General features: G+C 41.2%; 4 protein-coding genes across 4 annotated transcripts; all 4 read left to right on the top strand.

Moving 5' to 3' along the window:
• Positions 1-3598: 3598 nt before the first annotated feature.
• LOC129583411 (uncharacterized) lies at positions 3599-5343 on the top strand. The gene is made up of 2 exons (XM_055475197.1): positions 3599-3950; positions 4787-5343. Exons 1-2 carry the CDS (start codon positions 3839-3841, stop codon positions 5221-5223), a joined length of 549 nt encoding a protein of 182 aa, XP_055331172.1. The 5' UTR covers positions 3599-3838; the 3' UTR covers positions 5224-5343.
• A 2384-nt stretch (positions 5344-7727) lies between these two features.
• On the top strand, positions 7728-10087 carry LOC129583424 (uncharacterized). The gene is made up of 7 exons (XM_055475214.1): positions 7728-7832; positions 7916-8024; positions 8221-8384; positions 8474-8538; positions 8606-8694; positions 8797-9550; positions 9781-10087. Exons 1-7 carry the CDS (start codon positions 7796-7798, stop codon positions 9946-9948), a joined length of 1386 nt encoding a protein of 461 aa, XP_055331189.1. The 5' UTR covers positions 7728-7795; the 3' UTR covers positions 9949-10087.
• Positions 10088-11733: 1646 nt separating this feature from the next.
• Positions 11734-13608, top strand: LOC129583373 (uncharacterized). The gene is made up of 2 exons (XM_055475150.1): positions 11734-12152; positions 12791-13608. The coding sequence occupies exons 1-2, from the start codon at positions 11993-11995 to the stop codon at positions 13240-13242; spliced, it is 612 nt and encodes a 203-aa protein (XP_055331125.1). The 5' UTR covers positions 11734-11992; the 3' UTR covers positions 13243-13608.
• Positions 13609-14781: 1173 nt separating this feature from the next.
• LOC129583328 (peroxidase-like) lies at positions 14782-20200 on the top strand. The gene is made up of 18 exons (XM_055475096.1): positions 14782-16254; positions 16391-16480; positions 16648-16844; positions 16954-17066; positions 17172-17195; positions 17299-17313; positions 17555-17675; positions 17852-17888; positions 17959-18074; positions 18142-18192; positions 18252-18391; positions 18491-18643; positions 18750-18917; positions 18982-19376; positions 19493-19609; positions 19666-19721; positions 19794-19899; positions 19967-20200. Exons 1-18 carry the CDS (start codon positions 14867-14869, stop codon positions 20034-20036), a joined length of 3357 nt encoding a protein of 1118 aa, XP_055331071.1. The 5' UTR covers positions 14782-14866; the 3' UTR covers positions 20037-20200.
• The last annotated feature ends 36 nt before the right edge of the window (positions 20201-20236 follow it).

Here is a 20236-nt window from a genome sequence, read left to right as displayed (position 1 = left end):
ACTAACTCAGTGCCTTTCCGCCAAAATGCTTTTCTTTTAATTTCACAACTTTTCGGGGACATTTGTTATCTTTAGTCTTCTGTCCTTGTTTGATTTGTTTAATTACTGACAATTAATCGCGACAACCTTTCGGCTTCTTTCACAAGCAAAATAAAATAAATTTTAAATAAAGTAAATTTTCACATAACAAAATAATTATGCATTTTAATTAAAAATATGAATCGCAAAGTAAGACCGCATTTTGGTTTTCCGGTTTGATTGTGCAGCATTGCGGCAAAAATTGTGACCAAAAGTTAATAAGCACCATTTAGCAGTCCTGGTTAACTATTACATGACGTATCAACCGATGCGTGCAAGATATAATCAATTAGTAAAAATTGTCTCCAGTGACCTCTCTTAACCTTGTTCGTTTTTTGGTCCAGTTTAAGTCCAGTAATTAAGAAATCCGAGCCAATTACATCATCCGCAGCCGAAATCATAACCCCCCTTTCACCGCTATGCGTCTAAACTTGACCGTATGGTACTTGAGCAGTTGCCGGCTTAATTGGCCGCGCGCCGTGCCGCTTTGCAGTGGGCGCGTACCAAAACAAAGCCGTAAATAGCGTAATCCATGGCGGCACCAGCGCAATACCGCGTGCAGCGAGCTAATAAAGATTTTTCACCACCAGCGCACGCCGAGTGCTGGCTAACACGTCTGTTGCGTTTTTGTCCGACTCTTTACATCCACTGAACCATGACTGTATCCAGATGTTGGACATCAAAACTTAAAGGACTGCCAAGCAACAGTCGGCAATATGGCAACACTGTATTTTTCACGCCATAATGCACCAATATTTCAGCTTTCTTTTGTCCGGATGCTGCAACCTTTTCTCGTAACGGTTGAATTAATCCATACGGTCCGGTTTTCGCCAAGAGTAGATCAAAGCACAATTTAAAGCTTTATGGCTGGCCACTGGCAACACGGAGGTGATCAGAATGCGCAGCGAATGGTGTTTGTACAAATCCCTTACACACATATGATATACTATTTCAATGCCGGGCGCGGGCGAAAGCTGCACGTGCGGAAATTAAATATTTCTTTATGCTTATGGTATGAAATAATTTTACAATTTATTTTTCCGATTTTATTGGGCTTTTTGTGAAAAAACCTGCTATAAATTCTTAGCTGTACAAACCACAAAGTAAATTGCTGTACTTTAATCATGCTTGTCAACTACTGTATGCGTGTACTCGTACATTCCAAACGAAGCGTACTTACAATGTATTATTCCAATTAATGTGCACTGTCAATTTTTAGAATTTCAGAGAATTTTTGTTTTATCAAATATCATCGCCGTCCATGTGTTAATATCAGTGGTATAACCGTCTTTTGTTATTTAGTGTCCCGGGGTCACCACTATTTTTTGTAGGCCTTCTGGGAAGGGATTTTATTTTAAGGTGGTTATTTTCATTTTGCTTATTTAAGGCAGGATGTAGTGTTGACAAAATTAGCAAATAACAATTAAAAGCTTCGAACGCATGTTCTGGCAATAAAGCGTATGTTTATCTTGCATGACTGGACGTTGGGTCCTGTTTTAAGGCAGTCTACCAGCATCGCTGCATCGCGTTCCTGATTATTTTTTCCATTTCTCGTGCGATTCAGCGTGCTGAACAGCAAACGTTTAAACGCTGTTCGGTTATAATCAGGGAAAAAGCCTGTAAATTATTGGACATGGTGCGATATGTCGATAAGCAAACCGTAATTAGGTTAATTTGGTGCGCAATGGCTCGTTTGGAAAACACTACAGGAAACGTGACACTTTTTTGGATCACTTAAACAAATGTAAATGTGTTTAAATAACAGTTAGAAAGCAGATTGTGGCCGTTAAAGGAACTTGAGTGCACCGATTCGTCAAACTGTTAGTGTGTTAGCAACAACGCGATCAATCATTTGCTCTCTTTTATTACAGTTTCCGATCACTTGTCAACCAATACGCCACTCTTGCAAGCTACCCACAACAAAATGCACAAAAAACACTTCACCAATGTATACAGACTTCACATCTACAATTGGAAGCGAACAGAATTTCCTACAGCATTATGGTTAGGTTTTGATTTTAACTTCCGATTCGTGGTTGAAAATTAAATTCTGAAATTCAAGAATTATATATAGTAACCATTTAACTGAAATAAATAATTTTGCCAAATAATTGCATTTTACTGCAATAAAATGAAAAACTGTTACGCGGTTTTCAAAACTGTTCCGCACAGCAATCTAGGGTAAATGCAATTTCCCAAACTGTGAGCGTGTTGCAAGTGATTTCGTTTCGCTGACATAACCGAATAAAATGCTCCTCTCTGTTTTTGACAACCCCGATGCGATTACGCCATAGCGAGCAATGCGGTTATTTTCAACAGTTTGTCAAGATGCAATCGATCTGGCTGGCCGGCAATTAGGCCAATTGTTTCTGGACGCGAGATTTGATACCTTATCTCCGCCATCAATCACCCACCCGGCCCCTCCCCTGGAAAAAAATCCCCGAAACTTTTCACCCGACATCTTTCGTCAGTACCGGCGCGTTCCTCAACTTAATCTTCCCGCCTTAACCCATTTCGCGCCGGCTCGCGTTCAATACTTAATGATAACATCAATCTCCCATGGCTTTATTCGCAATTTTAAAGGGCAGTTTTCCGGTGAGCTGTTGGAGCAGCATGGAGCCGGGGAGCACCCTTGGGATGTGTGCTTGTTCGGGTGTTGTATAAAGGGAGAGTCGCTCTAGCGCATCTATCTCATCATCGCTTCATCGGTCAGTTGATCCCGCTGAATGGACGCCGATATATAGGGCATGATGCAGTTTGAGACGGATATATACATATTACATATATATGCAGACATGCAATATATACGGGACACAGACGAACACATGTTAACGTTATATCCTTGGGAGAGGGACTCCCAACCGATAGATCGACTGGTGAGCTGTCAGCAAGGATATTGTTTCTCAATTGCCCAATAGAAGGGATCGGGCCAGATTAACCGGAAGTTAGCCAGTAATTCACTGGGCTATTGCTTCTAACGCCATGTTACACGCAGCACACATGGGCCATAGCTAACGGTCCCGCTCACGCCATGTAGCGCAATTTCACCGGTAATGTGCTGGCTAATGACGGCAATAAAAAACTACAATCCATTCTTAAATTTACCAATAAATCCAAGTAGCGAAGCAACATTACGCGCTCACAAAGAACCCAAAGGCTAAATCGTAACCAAAATTCATACGCAGATTTTTTAGCAAATGCGTAAATTACACTGACCCACACGGTGCGCTTTGTGAAGTGGTACAAGGTCGTTTTGATGTGGTTTGTTTTTGTGTATCAGAAAATATCTTTAATGAAGCGTATCGCCAGATAAAAAGATGGCTCAACAAGATCACAGAAAGTGAATTTTCCAATTAAGTGTATACATTGAAAAACCCTTGTTATGGATTGTACTATCTGTTTAGTTGAATCTAAATCTCATTGGCATGCTCTGATTAATCAGTATCGATTACCGCGTATAAATACCCAAATAAACCAGTTCGGCAGTGTACAGTGTCCATTTAAGAGCGGCAACCAGATCGAAACTCGTATAATTAATTGCATCGCATTTCATTAGTGTAGCAGTCAGAGCAACAATATACCCGCCGGTCAGTGTGAAGCTATGCTGGTGAGCGCAGCAGTATAATCTCATGGGGATATCGCTAATGGAAGCGATTGCGTTGATTATCACCTGAGGTCAGGTCCAGCCAACAGGGGAAGTTGTTGTGCTTGCCGGGGAATCCTTATACATTTTTAAACTTGTCTCGTGTCGGGGTCAGCCATGGATTGCCAGAGGACACTGCAGTCAGTCGCCTGGGTTGCTCTACTTTCCTGGGCTGTGATTTACTTTCCTGACGTGCTGGGCAAAGAAACATACTACGTTTCCGGTCCAGGTAAGTGTGCCATGGACTGCCGCTGGTTTTTCCGTAAATCAATCAATTCACTGCTCAATCCCAAAAAATTCTACATATTCATTACGTATATTCGAGCACTTCGAATTTGCGCCGGCATACCCCGAAACTGATAAAATTGGCCAACTGAAAAATATGGTCAATAATATATAATAACTTAACAACGTACTTATAATAATTTACAACGATGAAATAATTGCAAATCGATATGGTGTCCCACGTTATTCATGTTTGCAAAAATAACTGTAACCATGTTTGGGTTCGAGCAGTATTTCAAAAAACGAAAGACCCGGGTACATACGAATAATATTTTATAGGGTACGGTAGTGTCTACTTTATTATACTAACGTAAGCGGAAAATTATTTGATAAGCTAATTCTACGATTATCCGACTCCCGTTTTAAATAAGTCCGCGTAACTATAGCAGTACTTTGTACTAGTTACAGTTCGAGAAAGTAAAACTAACTGTAAACAATTCTAAAGACAAAATTAAAAGAGGAACCGTGGATTCTGAAGAATTTTTATTTGTCGTTTATCATTTTTTACTACTAGTGTTCTTCTTAAAAAGATCCACTTAGTTTGCACTTACGCATTACTACACATTTCGTGGTTTGACACAGCATTAATGATATGTATTGTACAATACTGCAAAAAAAATGAACGGGAAACATGCTCTAAACAGCAATTTTAAACATATATAGAGGCCGGTTAATGGTTGCGGCTAGTGTATACTTACGAAACCGTTAAATTTAAATAGCACAAAATAATAGTTCATGATCAGCTGCAATTTGTAATCAAAGATATTAATGTTATTGTAGATATGGTATCGGTAACATGTCCAACCGGCGAAGGATGGTACAGAAACCCATTTGACTGTAACAAATTTTACGCTTGTGTACCGACCAACCTGAAAGACTACTTCGTTTACGAGTACGACTGCCCAGAAGGGCTGCATTACGATCTGAATCGGACCATGTGTGACTATCCGTGGGATGTCAAGCCAAAATGTGATGTGCCGGACATTCCCACCACAACGCGTCGACCTTACAAGCTCCGCTTCAGCATGCCACCAGAGAACAAACCCACAACAGCACCGATGAACAACGGATTCAGGGATCTGCAGCAACCTTCGGATGTGGATAACCTACCACCACCGGATCGTGATTCGGCTGCGAGTGCGCCGGATGCGAACACGGACCCGAATACGAGCGATAACGCAGCAGTGGATGCAAATGGCGGGCCGGATGTTTTATAGTCCAGTTTAGAGTACCAGTAATAAATTGCAGCCATGAAATTTGTCTTTTCTTTCGTATACAACAGGTGTAATATTTTAATAAAGAAGTGGCATTTGTTTTAATTATTGAGTGGTTCATTCGTTCGTCCAGCGGTACGGTTAAGGCTTCATCGATCAGTCGAACCGTTACCGTGCGAGATGGCATTAGATCTGCATTTAGAGACCGGCGATCGGACGGGAAACACGAGAAAACGAAATTGCAAAACAGACTTGTGGGACTTGTGTTCTCCACCGTGCCCGGTATATCGATCGGCAACCTTTGCACTATGTGTATGTATTCGCAAATGCCCGGTAAGGTGCTGCTGTTTACCGTTTTCATACAACAGTTTTTTCGGATCGAATTATCGTGTAAACTAGGAACATCTGGGGCCATCATCTGGGACGAACGATGGTCATCGATAATGTTGAAAGATGTTGCTAATTATTGTACAGGAGCGGTATATATGTGTAGCTTCACATTGAACACCCGCAGAGCAGACTGGAAGAAATCGGTGACCTTCCTGGCCTGTCGGGCCGCTTGTATCTTAGCATTACGAGCGGGAGCTACATTCGTACTTATGATTCGGGTTCCGTTATATATGCATATATTATTCATTTTAATAATTATGCATCAGCCCTCGTTATAACAGAATTGTAGGCTGTTGCATTAGACCTTCGAATTCGGTCAAACCAAGGTGGATAGATACTGATGCCGAAACAAACCGGGGAAAAATTCAGTACTTTTTTTGCCGTCACACCTCGTTAACATTTCTCGAAAGACAAAAGAAACACAATGACCAAAACGGCCATCAAGTTGTAAACGTGTGGCAGTGATTTTCGGACGATCCATAAGGGCTACAAACTTTTTACAGACAGAAAGCCATAGTAAAATTTTACGCTGATTCTGAATCTGCCATTTGTTTTTTGAAATTCCAAAAAACATCGGAGTCGAGTAAAGTAGAAAAAATGTGGTTTGAATCGGGCATGTATACATAGGGGCCAGGCAGGCAGCGCGGTAGCGACAGTCTGTCTGCGCCCTACAACCGCACTCACTCCGACTGCTGCTATGACTTATATAAGGCTCACTCATATTCATAATTTGACTTATGCAAAAGTCATAATTTCTTATCAAATCGATAACGAGCAGGAGAGCATAAAAAACTAGCAAGAGAATGTGCAATCCGTTTTGAAAAATTCCAAGCGGTTGAGGCTGTAGGTCGTGCCACACGTTTGCGCTCTTAATTACAACTTGATGCCTTTGACGAAAACATGCCGAAAAGTACTGAATTTTTGTACAGCTTAACTTCAGCTTCACTCAGCACCAGGCTCTACCCTATAGTCTATGACTCTATACATCTTGGCCCAACCATGGATGCAAACTGGTACTGTATAAGGATACCGGTATCCTTAAATCTGCGCTTGTACACTAAAAAGCAAATCATAAGCTTACACTAGTACTACTCGAAACGGACTTTAAATGTGTTCTGTAAGATACAGAGCCGGGAGTTCTGTAAAAGTGAATCTACCAATGGTACAGCGCTGAATCTTATAGAGCGTTACAGAGCAACGAGACCACGGTTTCTAAAAGCGCCCAGTTACCGTAGTTGAATTGGTCAACGATTTATTCATTTTCACAACAACTTTGTGGCAGGTTCCTTTCTGTTTTTCTGGCGATCTGAAGTTTTGTTAAGTTAAGAAATCAAACGACTGGTGAAAAAGCGAAAGGCCATTGCATGTAAAGTACGCTGAGGTATTCCTCGCGCTGACGGCTATGGCGAAGCTGCTTGTTGCCACGATACAAATTCAAACATGCACAGTGGGAGGCAGCTAAAATCAGTGAACAAAGCAGAACTGGAATGTTGATTCGATAGAAACAATTAAACTCCCGTTAATTACACCCTCAAAACTTGAAAATTAAAAATAGGACTTAGACGTACAGCGGACTGTGCACCCACATCAAAAATAACTTTGACGTAGCAAGAAATGCGAGTTCTGTATCGTAACGGAGCCAGGAGAGTTCCTTTTAGATACAGAACACTTTAACTCGGCCGTCCAATAAGAGGTAGGGGGGTGTGATCGAAAAATTACAGAACTTCCGGCTCTGTATCGTACAGAACGCATTTAAAGTGCCTTTCGAGTCTAGCTACTGACTTATGTTTATTATTCGCATCTTCAAATACAATAATACTGGAAGTGATGAAGCCCGTTTGTTAATTGCTTTAGTGTTCGCCGTCAAGGCCGACCCAAGATCCGTTCGCTTTGATAAACGTATTCCTTTAATTGACAAATAAAAGGTAAACAACCTCGCGCGCGTTTCTATTGTGAATATCAGATTTCGGACTCGGCAAGCAGGCACGAAGCCGACGCACTGCAGCGCTCCGCATCGCTCAAGAACCATGGTGCTGGATCCAGTGCGTACACGTTAAGTAAATTAAAGAGGACGCGCGATGCTTTGAATTAATGTAAACTTGATATAAAGTAGAGTAGGTATATAGCGGCGATGCTGCCAGACACGACTACATAATTATTTAGTGAGTGTGCGTCTCATGCCGTGATGTCATTAAAAGCATCCAAAATGACGATGAATCAAGGTCGGTAAAACTCCAAATTTTAAAATTAAGCACAGAACATCAGGATGATAATCCATTATCAGTATTGGCCGTAATTTTTGCAGGAAAGTCGTTTATGGAAGGTACCATCAACTTTGTGATTCCCGATGCGCGGCTGCTTACAAAAGGGAAGAAAGTGTACAGCAGTCCCATTCATATCCGTAATTTGATATGGTACGTCGCCTGCTATCCAATATTATTGTACATGCAGTACGCTCACATTATTTCCTCACCATTTATGCAGTTGTGTCAATTTTGCAAATGTTACATAAGCCATTTTAATGTGTTCGGTTGGCTCTTTTGAAGAATAAAGAAACTTTCTTGGGTAGAACTATTTCATCAAGTACGTACTGTTTTTCTACGTATTCAGGCGTATCTTTGTCGTGGTGGAGGACATGGTGGTTTTTGGTAAACCGAAACCCTACGTCAATGTGTACTTGGAATGCGATTCGAGTTTTGGTACATGGGTATGCAAAACGGATATGGATTTCCGTTTTGTACCGTGGATAAAAACAACCAACCCGCTTGAAAAAGGTGTTAATTATCCGCAAGATATAGGGAACGTATTATTATTACGGACATTAAAACATCAGTATTGGAATAAAACATACTTTGCTTTTCAGAATGTTTGTATGTATTTACGGAGGTTAACAAATGCGCTGGCTTTCCGAACGTTATCTCGCTGAACGTAAGTCTATTAATTTATAGCATATAGTGTAGACCCTTCATTTTTATATTTTTGTCCTGTTTATCAGAAAATGCTGGACCCCCCAAACGGTTATATTGATCCAACGACTTTCACGGTAGCACTGGAAGTATTTTTACGCCCAGAGCTCCCGTTAGTGTAAGTAGAAGAGCTTAAAACATTGAAACATCGATGACATTTGCACTATGTTTACGTAAAGAAACACGTCTAGATTTTATTATTAGTTGTCTGCTCTTACAGAAATGCAGGAATCTACGATAAAGTGCTGGAGTTAGTCCACGGACTGGAAGATCAGCTATCGACTTCGCTGAAATACGGTACCGGCACGACGCTCCCGCCGGTGGACGTCAAACCCGGCTGGTTGCGACTGATCTTGGACACCACGCGTAACGCTTGTCAGATCCTTTCCAGTATCCCCAAATCAACGGAAACGGCTTGCCATGTCCAGCAGACATACCTTCTCAATAACCCAGAATTCGGCAATATTGCGGTAGTGGCCGGGAAGGATACCTTCCATGTCGACGAAGAGGCATTGGCCCGTGTGTCGCCGGTATTATTGAAACATCTAGAGGCCAATAAACGCAGCGATTCCAGCCGAGAAAAGCCGGTTTACAATTTCACGAACTTATCTTCATCGACGGTATTGGACTTTCTATTGTACTGTTACATTGGTATCGCACCGACTCTGGAGAAGAACGCGCGCGAGATGTTGAGCCTGGCGACCTTTTATGGGGAGAACCGATTGAAGACACTCAGCGAAATGTTTATGCTGCGCGATCTGGTGCAGACGGTATCGGATTTCAGTCCAACGGTAGCAGTGCTCTCGCCTTCCATTGACTTTGCAATGAAACATCAGTGTGACCTTATGCTGGCTGGACTGCACCTGAGTCTTCAGGAGAAGTTTGGCGGATTATCTCCCGGACAACAGGATGAGTGGAGGCTGTTCCAGCGGAATATTCCGGAATTTATATTTCGCAGAATCGATTTTGCTGTAGTAAGTTGTTACTAAATAATGAATACGAAGCTAAAATTTAGTGCGCCGAAAAATCGCGAAAAAATTTCATACAGACAAATCGCGATCATAAAAACATGATGGTTACAGATGAGGAACCAAATAAAATATATAGAATATAACTGTACACTTTAGCTTCCGGCATTTGCAGTGTTGGAAGTCTTATGTTTTATCCGTCCTGTAAGCAGATTTTTAAAATTTTCTCTGTTTAGGTCGTGCACAGCAGTCTTACAAAGCACTATGTGGAGCAAGAAAAGGAAGCAAAGAACTACTGGGAGAAGCTCCGTTCCGAGCATGCCAATGCCGGATGTTGGCGCAAGGTGTCATTCTTGACTGACCGGGATTTCAAGCGCTCTTTTCAGGGCAAAGATTTACTTTGATTTCGCTACATTCGGCTGAGCCTTACAAGCACTCTGTACATAATTCTATCTTATAATTATACATATGTGTAAGACAGTAAAACGCATATTCACATATTATATATACATAATTTTTTCATATTATTGTGTAAAAAATAAATTACTGCATCATTTAATAATATTTACTAACACCATTTGTGGTTCTCAATTCCGAGCACTGGAAAAAATTGAAGATACCATTAAACACACTACGATTTATATGCACCCTGGTTTCTTCTGATTTTAGAAACATAGATCATACGAGTACAAAACGGCATAAAGTATGCGTCATACAGACAATAGTGCTGATCAGACCTGGCTAAACATTTGGCAGATGTTTTCGCTGAAGTAGGGCACAACGCTCTCTTGCGCGCCCGTGAAAGATAACGCGAATTAGTCACCACAATATTCCCAAGCCGAAAGCTAACGACTGCGCTCATTGGTCCGCTACGTGATCCACAGATGAATACAAAACGCAGCTTCGAAGCTGCGTTTTCTATTTCACATACACATTCACCTCCGTTGTTTTGCATCGCCAACCGAACTTTACAGGGGTCACCCATACAACCCTTAACATATAGATATTTAAGCACTCTAATTGCTAATTTGCTAATAAGATGTGATCCATAATAAGTAAGTATTAATCCACAATAAGTACTAATCCACAATCCACATTAATAACTTAGCCCCATTAGATTTTAAAGTTCTTGCTCGTAATAGACTATTAGTGATTGTTAGTTAAGTAATTACGATTAGTAATTAAAGTAATAATTAATATTAGTGATTACAATTACATACGTTTGTAGCAATGCACATTTTGCAATATTGTCTAGGTTGCATTACTGTAATTAAATTCAATTACATTAATTAATAACGCGTATTAATTAGCTAAGTTACATTAAATGCGTGAGTAAATGGAATACATTCTTCATTTAAGTTATAAATTATTGCATTAATTATCGATACCTCAAGCATGCGGATTAAAATGCTCCTGCGGATTCGTGTGTACGCATCACAATTCATTTAGCAGTCAGCGCTTGCGTTTTATCTGGTGATCCACTGCTTATTACTGGTCCAACGCATTTGCTTTTGTGCTGTGTGTCATCCATCGGTGACGCATTCTGCTTTCACATTTTATTTTGCGATATTTTTCTCGAGAAGATCAGCTAGGATTGATCGGGCCTATTAATATTAATCAGGCATAAAACGGCTACTTATAAGGTCACAAATTATGATCGCCCACAAATGCTGGATCGATTAACGTGGCGTGGTTTGTTTAGCTTAATTGTTTTAATTGATTTTAAGCTGTTTAGCAAACTGGCGCCTCACAATTTTAGAATTTCGTGATTAAATCATTTCACGCTCTACAAGATCTTTCGCCAGCTAGAGGCGTATATCTGACGTATCTCCTCCTTCGTGATACGCTGTCGTACCACGCTTTCGTCAGCATTCTAGTTACATATTTAAAAAAAGCGAAAAACTGTCAGAAAACATTGAGCCGCCAAATTTATTTGCTTAATTATCGGTATATGGGAATAATCCTGCAGCTCCTAAATATTTTGTCAGTCGGTCAAAATTTTACCCGGAATACGAAAACATCTAATGTGCTCTAGCCGATCATTCCACACATAATCTAGCTGCTTCCCGCGTGGATACCCCGCTCCAGCGAATCGGCAGCGAGCATCGCAATCATGTGCAGTATTGCTGTCAGTTTCGGTAACACATTTTAAAAACACTTATACCCTTCTGCTTCCTGGCGTTCAAATTGGAGTAATAAATCTTTCTATTTATAGGAACGGTACAGAAAAATGAGTGCATGAGCTATCCACAGCCGCGAGAGCATCCGCCGCCAGGGATTTTCCAGTGTATATATGTTGAAAATAGCAAGCAGGTTTTATGTCCCGTTTGTGGCTTCAGAAAACGACAACGATGTGATCATGTGGACAGCAGTAGCACGCACAATTAGCCCGTGATTTGTTCTGGATTACTCATATACGGTATCGCGTTTTTTTATCGGTTTTGCACAATGACGAAATTTATTGAGGTACCATTAACCACGCGCACCGTGGTGGACGACCCGGGTAGTATACTGCCGCCACATCCCATTAGGTACAAAGTCCCGATGACAGTGCTCGGAAGCCTGGAGATATTATTTGGAACTGTTCTTTTTATCAATGGATGCCTCCGTAAGAATGATTTTAAAATTCATGCAGTGGCGTTACTGATGATTTCTTACATTTGGTTTACGTTAAAAAATAAGTAATTTGTATTTATCGGTAACAGGACTATCGTGTGCAAATTTAGATTTGCAATGATTTCGAAACTGCTTTGAACGATAATTTGTTACTCGCGATTGAACCACCGCTTTATTTATGGCATTTTTATTTACTTTACGTGATTTTGATCAAACGGTTACGTATCTGCATCCCTGAGGCTTGATACTGCCAACCCACATGAAGTTAGTTCTATCTGTGGTCGAAATTGTTAAAAACATATTGCTGGCGCCGGAAATGCTGACATATTGTTAGGTTATATGTACAGATACGGATAGGCGCACAATATAATTATGGAACCATGTTACTTCCACGAAGTTGATTACCATAACGTACTGGATCTACTGACATATTACGAGTATACTGCATATATATATCATAAATTTCAAAACTGTGGTGCATTACAAATATAAGATAATATTATGCATAGAGCTTAATCAGCTTACCATTAGTAGTTAGCAAGGTATTACGATCAACGTATTAATTTTATGAGTAAAACTTACAATTTATTCTGGCCATTGCTTTTATTATTAACCCCGCTGTATTTTTAGTACTCAGTCAACAGCGAAACCAGACCAGTTTCTTCTTCGGGCCCCCGTTTGCGTTAATCGCAGTAGCCGGCGGAATAACCGCCATTTTAGCCGTGAGAAAGCAAAGCAGCACAAAAGTCCGTTTCACCTTCATCGCCACTATCCTCCTGGGTTTCATCGTGTTCGTGGCGTGCCTGGTGGGAGCCATCGTCCTAATACAACTGGGCCTCCTGGTGAAGCGCGAAGAGACCGTGGATATTGTGTACACCGATGGTCACTCGTTAATGCTGACCACACATACCCCGCGTCCGCTGGCCACGACATTGTCGCCCGTGGAAGGAATGGCCTTCTTTATCAGTTCCGGTGTGCTGTACATTATGCTGGGCCTCACCGCGTGCGCTATCATCCTTCTGGCCAGTCTGAATCTGTGCTGCGTTAAATATGTCACTCTCAACATTGTGGAAGTTAAATAATTATTTACTCTACAGGAATGCTGTTGCGTAATCAAAGCTTTCACCAAGTTGGTGCACGTCAAATATTTAAATGTATGAAAGACAGCTTTCGGTCGTTAAATATAACGATGTTTCAGCGTCTTGTACATGGTGCCGAGTGAATTTAATTTTAGAAAATCTCCCAAAATTAAATTATTTTTTTCAGTTCTTCTTTCTTATCGCATGCAGTTGCGGTATTACATAAGTGAATGCACTTGACATTTGCAGTTTTACTTGTACATGTTACTGTGTATACATCTTGACGTTGCCTGTCTTTTGCTCGCTAAGAATTCGGCTACCGAATCGGGGATTAGTGATTTGCTAGCATGCAAATAAACAAGATATATTTCCGGAACGGAAGTCACGAAGAATGTGGGTTCAGATGATTTATTTATTGCGGGAAGATGTAAGGCTAGACGGTAATCGACTCTTGGCACTGTCTCACGTCTGATAGAGAGCTACAACATCTGCTACTCGAGACAACATTATTGTTGGGCAGCTTTAATCAACGAGAATGTGGTTTCTAATGCAGAGTGGCATATTTTTGTATGCCGGAAACGATGTGCCGGATCGTGTTTTCTGTTTTCACTGCTAATGTTGCAGATAATAAGGAGTAATTTAATTTGCGACTCAGTCAACTCGTAATTATTTTATATGCATTTTTCAGGCATGAATAGGGCAAGCGTCGATTAACACTGTTGTAGTTGCAAATTCATGAAAGGGCAATTTAGACAGTTTTCGTTTAAAATAAAACGAGCGAGCACCATGGGTGGCCCATAAAAACTGGCAATTTAAGTTCTTTGTAACGGAAGCCATGTGTAGAATACATGTAAGTTTCAATAAGTTCGTGCACACTGAACATAATCTGTACTCGCAATCTATACTGCATACGATTTTACACAGTAAAAATAAAATGATATGTTAACAGCCGTTCGACCGAATTTCTCCGACCGCAAACTGCAAATTTCAGCAGCTTTTCTTCTGCACCTCGTACAGTACGTTGTCTATTTGTATTTATGCACCCTTTGAAGTTACCGCATATCACATATAATAATACTTAGTATCAGCATCAGGTAAATATGCCTTACATTTTCAAGTGGATCTACAAAAGCTACCAATACAAGCAGTCTAAATCTGTTGACGTCAACAACGGAAGGAATATGAAGGAATGTCTTCCGGACAATCCAAGTACAATACACCATTTTCCAAAACAGTATATGTACGAACATCATTGAATTTACGAAACCGGCACCTGCGTTAACTTTACAGACGTTTTACTGCGTACCTGTGTTACCGAAAGCGCAGTCCATAAATTTACAGTTCTGCCAATACCCGTACCATAGTGACGCTTAGTTTGTTCCTGGTTGTTTTGTAATTCAAAATCAGTGGCACAACATTTTGCAAATGGGTCAGCGGTAATCGTACAGGAAGAAAATTAGAATCAGCAAACACAGTAAAGAACGATATCCTCGCATTAATGATAAACCTCAGACACTTGCTTACGATGTGCGTATATATAGCTGGCAATAAAATGCGCGTTGGTTTCCTTTATCATAATTCTAAAATAATTTAGTGCTGGAATACTACGGTGATAATTCGGTTATGCATGTGTACTTACACCAGCACAACTATGAAGACTTGGAATCGGAATATTTTACTTTCGCTTATCGCATTTGCGTATTTTGTACGCGGAAAAACGGTCTTATGGGAAGACCGCGAATCTTCTGAATTTTTTAACCTTACGCACAGTAAACTTGTGTCCGATAATGAAATTCCTTTTAAATGGACTCCGATAAAATTCCCTGGTGAATTATTTCCGTTTGATATGAACAATCCTTTGGATTCCGTGACCTTTCCGTCACTATTCCCGCCTGCGAAAAGCATTCCTCTGCCTCCGCAACCAGACACGAAGACCAATTCGCCGCCAAATATAAGGACGTTTCCTGTTGACCAGTTTCCACCTATTGATTTACCAAAAGGAGTTCCCCCACTAATTCCGATAGATGCATTTAACTTCACATTTCCATCGTCAATCTACAATGTGCAAATACCAAAATTTATGTCGGTACCCACTGCCAATCTGCTCACGGATTTAAGTGATAAATTTCCTCAATTATCCAAGGATTTGATCAACAACCTTTATTCCTCCGCTTCAAAAAATGTTTCTAAACAGTACACATTTTCTCGCGGCAGTCGACGTCCTAATTCTCCGCTTCCGGCCAATGCACCGCCCGTACCGGTACCGGCCAATACACCGTCGGTGACCATTGCCACTTTAACCACGGCGTCACCAACCACACTGCCCAGAATACCTTTTGTCACACCTTTAGTATCGGGCGTTGCGCCCACTTCTACTGCGTCCATTCCCAAGCCGGTTCCTGGTTTGAGCAGCACCACAAGCACATCTATATCGCCACCCTTTATTTTAACAACACCGCGCACTAACCCGACGACGTCTGCGACAGTAACTTCATTTGTTACCCCGGTGACGTCGCTTTTACCAAACACAGTACAACCTACAACGTTTAATTCATTTCCGGTGAATCCATTAACACCAGCACCGGCGCAAACGCCGATAACTCCAGCACGGACGCCTGCTACAACTGCGGTTCCACCGGTTACGCCGAATACCACTCCCGTAACAACAGTGACTCCGGTTTCAAGGGTTACTCCAGCGGAAAAAGCAACAACACCGGCAGCTGCTGGCAGTCCAACGTCCGGTCCATCCACAACTCCCAGTTCAGTCTTCGCGGTCACTTTAACATCCCTAACAACTTCAACGTCATTTTCTACACCATTAACATCTACCATTTCTGCAGCGCAGATTACAAGCACACCGGCAAATTTTACTACAGTTTCGCCACTCGACAGCCAGACCACCACACACACTCCAATGTCACTATCCGGGATATTTGGAAGCTCGAATCCGGAGAATACAAAAACAGCGGAACAGGCTGCTACTGTGGAGTTGGTATCAAAATCCGTGTCTGAGATGTAAGCACTAGCGTAGCATAATTAACCCAAATTTTTTTCGTTTAAGTACTTTATTTAACTTCAATTCAGCGAGCTTTAGCTGTGCAAGGTTTGCACCCCTTGGATGGCAGTACGATAAAGGAATTTTGCATTGCAGGCTTAACCTCAACAAGACAGAAATAACAGATGTATTAAGCGGCGTCGTCCTTCCTCAAATTAAGGACAACTGCTCGCAGAATGCAGAATTGTAAGTATGCATTGCACGTAAATCATTCAAATTCGATTTATTGTAGATATTCGAATATATACGTTCACCTGACGGGCTGAATGTATTGGTAATTGTCCACTCGTGTGAATTTCTGCTTTTGTCTGGCAAATAATTATACGTTCTTGTTAACAAATTGGTTTTTTTAGTCCGCAGGTTTCCTTGTCATCGCCTTTTACATCCAGCGAATTAGTTCGTTCAGAATGCTTCCGAAATAATGCGAATACTTCGTCAACTCCACTAAAATACCGAACCATAACTGGACGCTGCAATAACGTTGCATTTCCGGATAGAGGAAAAGAATCCACCGTATTTGTGCGATTACTCGATCCCGATTACGCCGACGGTACGTCGAATGAATTAAATCTTCTTGTGGTCTTTATACCTGCTTGATGGCTATGAACTGCAGTATACTCGTAGCTCGGCAATTTTTAAATCAGTTTTATAATGTACAGGTGTTTCGGAGCCGCGAAAAAGCCAGTCAAAAATTGCGCTGCCCAGCGCACGGCTGATCAGCTCCAGCCTGGTCGGAACGCAAGTCCGATTGGCACCCACTTGGACAACCATGGTAGGACATCATTTCATTTTTTCAAAACGGAATTCACCTTTGCTAAATCGCATCCTGTATATAAGGAGTGGTACTGTTTACTTCCTTGTGCTTTTTCTTTTACAGTTTATGCAGTTCGGTCAGTTCTTGGTAAGTTACCTTTGATGCTCTGCACAATATTGCTTTGTACAACGCATGTATATAATACGTACTAGTTTCTTATGTTTAACTTATGTGTGCTGATCTTTTTTAGGACCATGATCTCACGGTGCGTTATGCAGTGCTTTCAGAAATGGAGTCGATAAACTGTGGGCATCCCTGCTATAAAAAAATTTGCATTTAAGAAATTTTATATTAATAAGTAATGGAACTACCTATACACCAAGCCATATTTCTTCTGAAATATATTTAAAAACGATTACGCGCAACCTGTTCAAGTTAGTTAGAACTGCGTCAACCACAGACCACAGTTACGATACATCCTGCTTTTATGCAATTGATGTTTCCAGCATACCCCGCAAACGCAAGTGCAAGGAAACTGCTGTTTGCCTCCGTCTGGATCGTCGCCTGGATCGACTTCCATTGCGAACGTTACGCTAGCGCAAACTCAAGTTAATCTTCAGTGCCTCCGTAAGAGCGACAACAACCATAACTACAATAAATTAGAAAGGCAGTAGCATTCCAACAGTAAAATTCTAATTTGCGAAAAGGCGTACGAACCGTCCAATTTTGTGATTCAGTGCTTCCTCTGCGGTAAATCCTGATGCAGTCAATTTAAATGTTTTTACCAAAGCTCTAATTTCTAGCTATCGACATTCCCACCAACGATCCATTCTATTCACGGTGAGTGAAATACGTTCCATTAAAGGTCACCAAGTCATTCAGCTAAAGTGTCGTCGTTTTATCCATACAGGTTTGGGCAGCGTTGTATGGAATTTGTACGAAGTCTTCCCGGAAGTCGTGCCGGTTGTACCTTAGGTTCCAGAGACCAGCTTAACCAAGCATCGAGTTATATTGATGGCAACCAGAGTAAGTGACCTTATCTTGATTGAGTGCCCCACCATTTAACCTGTATCTCCATTCCTGTTTTTTACAGTCTACGGTAGCACACTTGAACAAGCCAACAAGTTGCGTCTCTTTCAAAATGGTGCGAAAAACCCTTGAGTTCATTAAATTTGCACTCATCATTTATAATAAATATTGTAGGATTTCTGAAATCCAGTGAGCCATTTCCAAGCAATCGGCGATACTCTTTACTACCGAGCGATGGACGCAATCAAACCTGCCAAGACGCATCGTTAAACCGTCCATGTTTCGACGCAGGGGATATTCGCGTTAATGTGCAGGTATGCAGCTGTATAGTATCCGTTAGACATTGATGAATAACCTTTTATAACGCATTTCAGTTTTTGCGAAATTAGTTAATAACTTTCTTCCTCTTACAGATTGGTCTGCAAGCCGTGCAAACCATGTTCATGCGTCACCACAATCTTTTATGTCAGCGTTTACAAACCTTAAATCCGCAGTGGAACGACGAAAAACTGTACCAAGAGGCGCGAGCCATCGTAGCTGCCCAGTTGCAACACATTACCTATAACGTAAGACGATTCAATGCGACTTTTTTTGATAAATTATTCCGATTCACGACCTTTTAAAAGCAAACATCGATCGCCACAAGGTCTTTCGTGATAATTTCAATTTTAGGAATGGCTGCCGGTTTTGGTGGGGGACAGTATTCGAGTATCAAATAGTAATACCCACACCGGCTTAGCCTTGCTGAATACCGGTCGCTTCACTGGTTACAACATTACTCTAAATCCTGCCATGTCCAATGAATTTGCAACGGCGGCATTCCGAGTTGGTCACTCAATGGTACGCAAAGTAGCACTTACAGAAAACATAACAACTTCCACTTGAGTTTCGTATTTTATTGCAGGTGACGGGAAATTTCCGACGCCTCAGAGCCAATTTCGAATCTTCCGGCAACGAGACTGTTCGCGATACTTTTTTCCAGTCAAGCCGAATGTATGGAGAGAACGTCGCTGATGAGCTGATCATCGGCATGGTCCAAGATGCCGGAAAGATTATCAACAACAATGTCGTCGCTGACCTTTCCCAGTTATTATTCCGTTCACCCAGCGCGACATTCGGAATGGATTTGGTTAGTTTAAATCTGCAACGAGGGCGTGATCACGGGCTGCCTGGATATATGCAATTTCGCCGGTTATGCGGGCTTCCGGTAGCCAACAGCTTTCAAGAACTTCGTTCTAATAATAACATTACGGGAATTCTACCTGATGACGTCGTGGTTAGATTGGCATCAGTTTACCAGTATGTGCAAAAATGAAAACATCTAATCAAAATCTCGAAAACCAAACACTGAACATTTAAGTGCACAACCAATGACACTTTCGCTTGAGCCAATCTGCCACTACTCTACGTTGTAGGTCGGTAGATGATATTGATTTATACGTTGCCGGTATTTCGGAGAATCGTATAAACGGGGGAATTATCGGTCCAACTTTTGCTTGTATCATTTCGGAGCAGTTTTCTCGCCTGCGAAGGTATGTGCATGCACCAGTTTTTTCTATAATAGGCGCTAAAGAGCTGACATTTTTAGGGCCGATCGGTTCTGGTATGAAAATGGTTTGCCCATACCGTCAACATTTTCCGATGGTAAAGCATCCAGTTTTGTTGCGCATCGTACACAAACTGCTGTTTTTTTAACTGTGCGTTTTTACTACCTAGCACAACTGGCCGAAATTCGGGGAACCACATTAGCCAAATTACTGTGTGATGTCAGTACCATAATGGTACAAAGCCAACCACGGGTGTTTGAAACGGTTTCCACAATGTAGGTAGCATTCCTGTTTGCTGTTTAAACTGCAGATGGGGAAAACACTAGCTGTGTGTTGTTACAGAAATCCGATTCAATCTTGTCAGCAGTTTCGACAATTTGATCTCTCAGCCTGGAAGGAATCACCGCTGTAAATAACCTAATTTTTATATACCGCTGAAAAATTTTATGAGCTGCACAATACATTTTTCCGAACAAAGAATTATCTGAAGTCAAAAATTTTTAATTGAAGCATACCTCGCAATACTGTACCTGTGCTGCCCTAAAAAAATGTATGAAATTGCTTTATTAATTTCGGTTAGCGCTCTTTAGTTCATAAACTGTTAAACCCCGA

The sequence above is a fragment of the Paramacrobiotus metropolitanus genome, unplaced genomic scaffold (genome assembly GCF_019649055.1).
Source record: "Paramacrobiotus metropolitanus isolate TYO unplaced genomic scaffold, Prichtersi_v1.0 Parri_scaffold0000010, whole genome shotgun sequence".
In the NCBI taxonomy this organism is placed as follows: domain Eukaryota; kingdom Metazoa; phylum Tardigrada; class Eutardigrada; order Parachela; family Macrobiotidae; genus Paramacrobiotus; species Paramacrobiotus metropolitanus.
Note: the sequence above shows the minus strand (reverse complement) of the source record. Positions and strands in the feature narration are given on the sequence as shown.

Coding starts and splice junctions, on each gene's coding strand:
- LOC129583411 (XM_055475197.1), top strand. CDS start 3,839: ATGGATTGCCAGAGGACACTGCAGTCAGTCGCCTGGGTTGCTCTACTT. Junction 3,951..4,786: donor ATACTACGTTTCCGGTCCAG/GTAAGTGTGCCA, acceptor ATGTTATTGTAG/ATATGGTATCGGTAACATGT.
- LOC129583373 (XM_055475150.1), top strand. CDS start 11,993: ATGACGAAATTTATTGAGGTACCATTAACCACGCGCACCGTGGTGGAC. Junction 12,153..12,790: donor TTTTATCAATGGATGCCTCC/GTAAGAATGATT, acceptor CTGTATTTTTAG/TACTCAGTCAACAGCGAAAC.
- LOC129583424 (XM_055475214.1), top strand. CDS start 7,796: ATGTCATTAAAAGCATCCAAAATGACGATGAATCAAG. Junction 8,539..8,605: donor CGAACGTTATCTCGCTGAAC/GTAAGTCTATTA, acceptor CCTGTTTATCAG/AAAATGCTGGACCCCCCAAA. Junction 8,695..8,796: donor CGCCCAGAGCTCCCGTTAGT/GTAAGTAGAAGA, acceptor CTGCTCTTACAG/AAATGCAGGAATCTACGATA.
- LOC129583328 (XM_055475096.1), top strand. CDS start 14,867: ATGTGTACTTACACCAGCACAACTATGAAGACTTGGAATCGGAATATT. Junction 16,255..16,390: donor TCAAAATCCGTGTCTGAGAT/GTAAGCACTAGC, acceptor TTTGCATTGCAG/GCTTAACCTCAACAAGACAG. Junction 17,676..17,851: donor AGTTAATCTTCAGTGCCTCC/GTAAGAGCGACA, acceptor TCTAATTTCTAG/CTATCGACATTCCCACCAAC.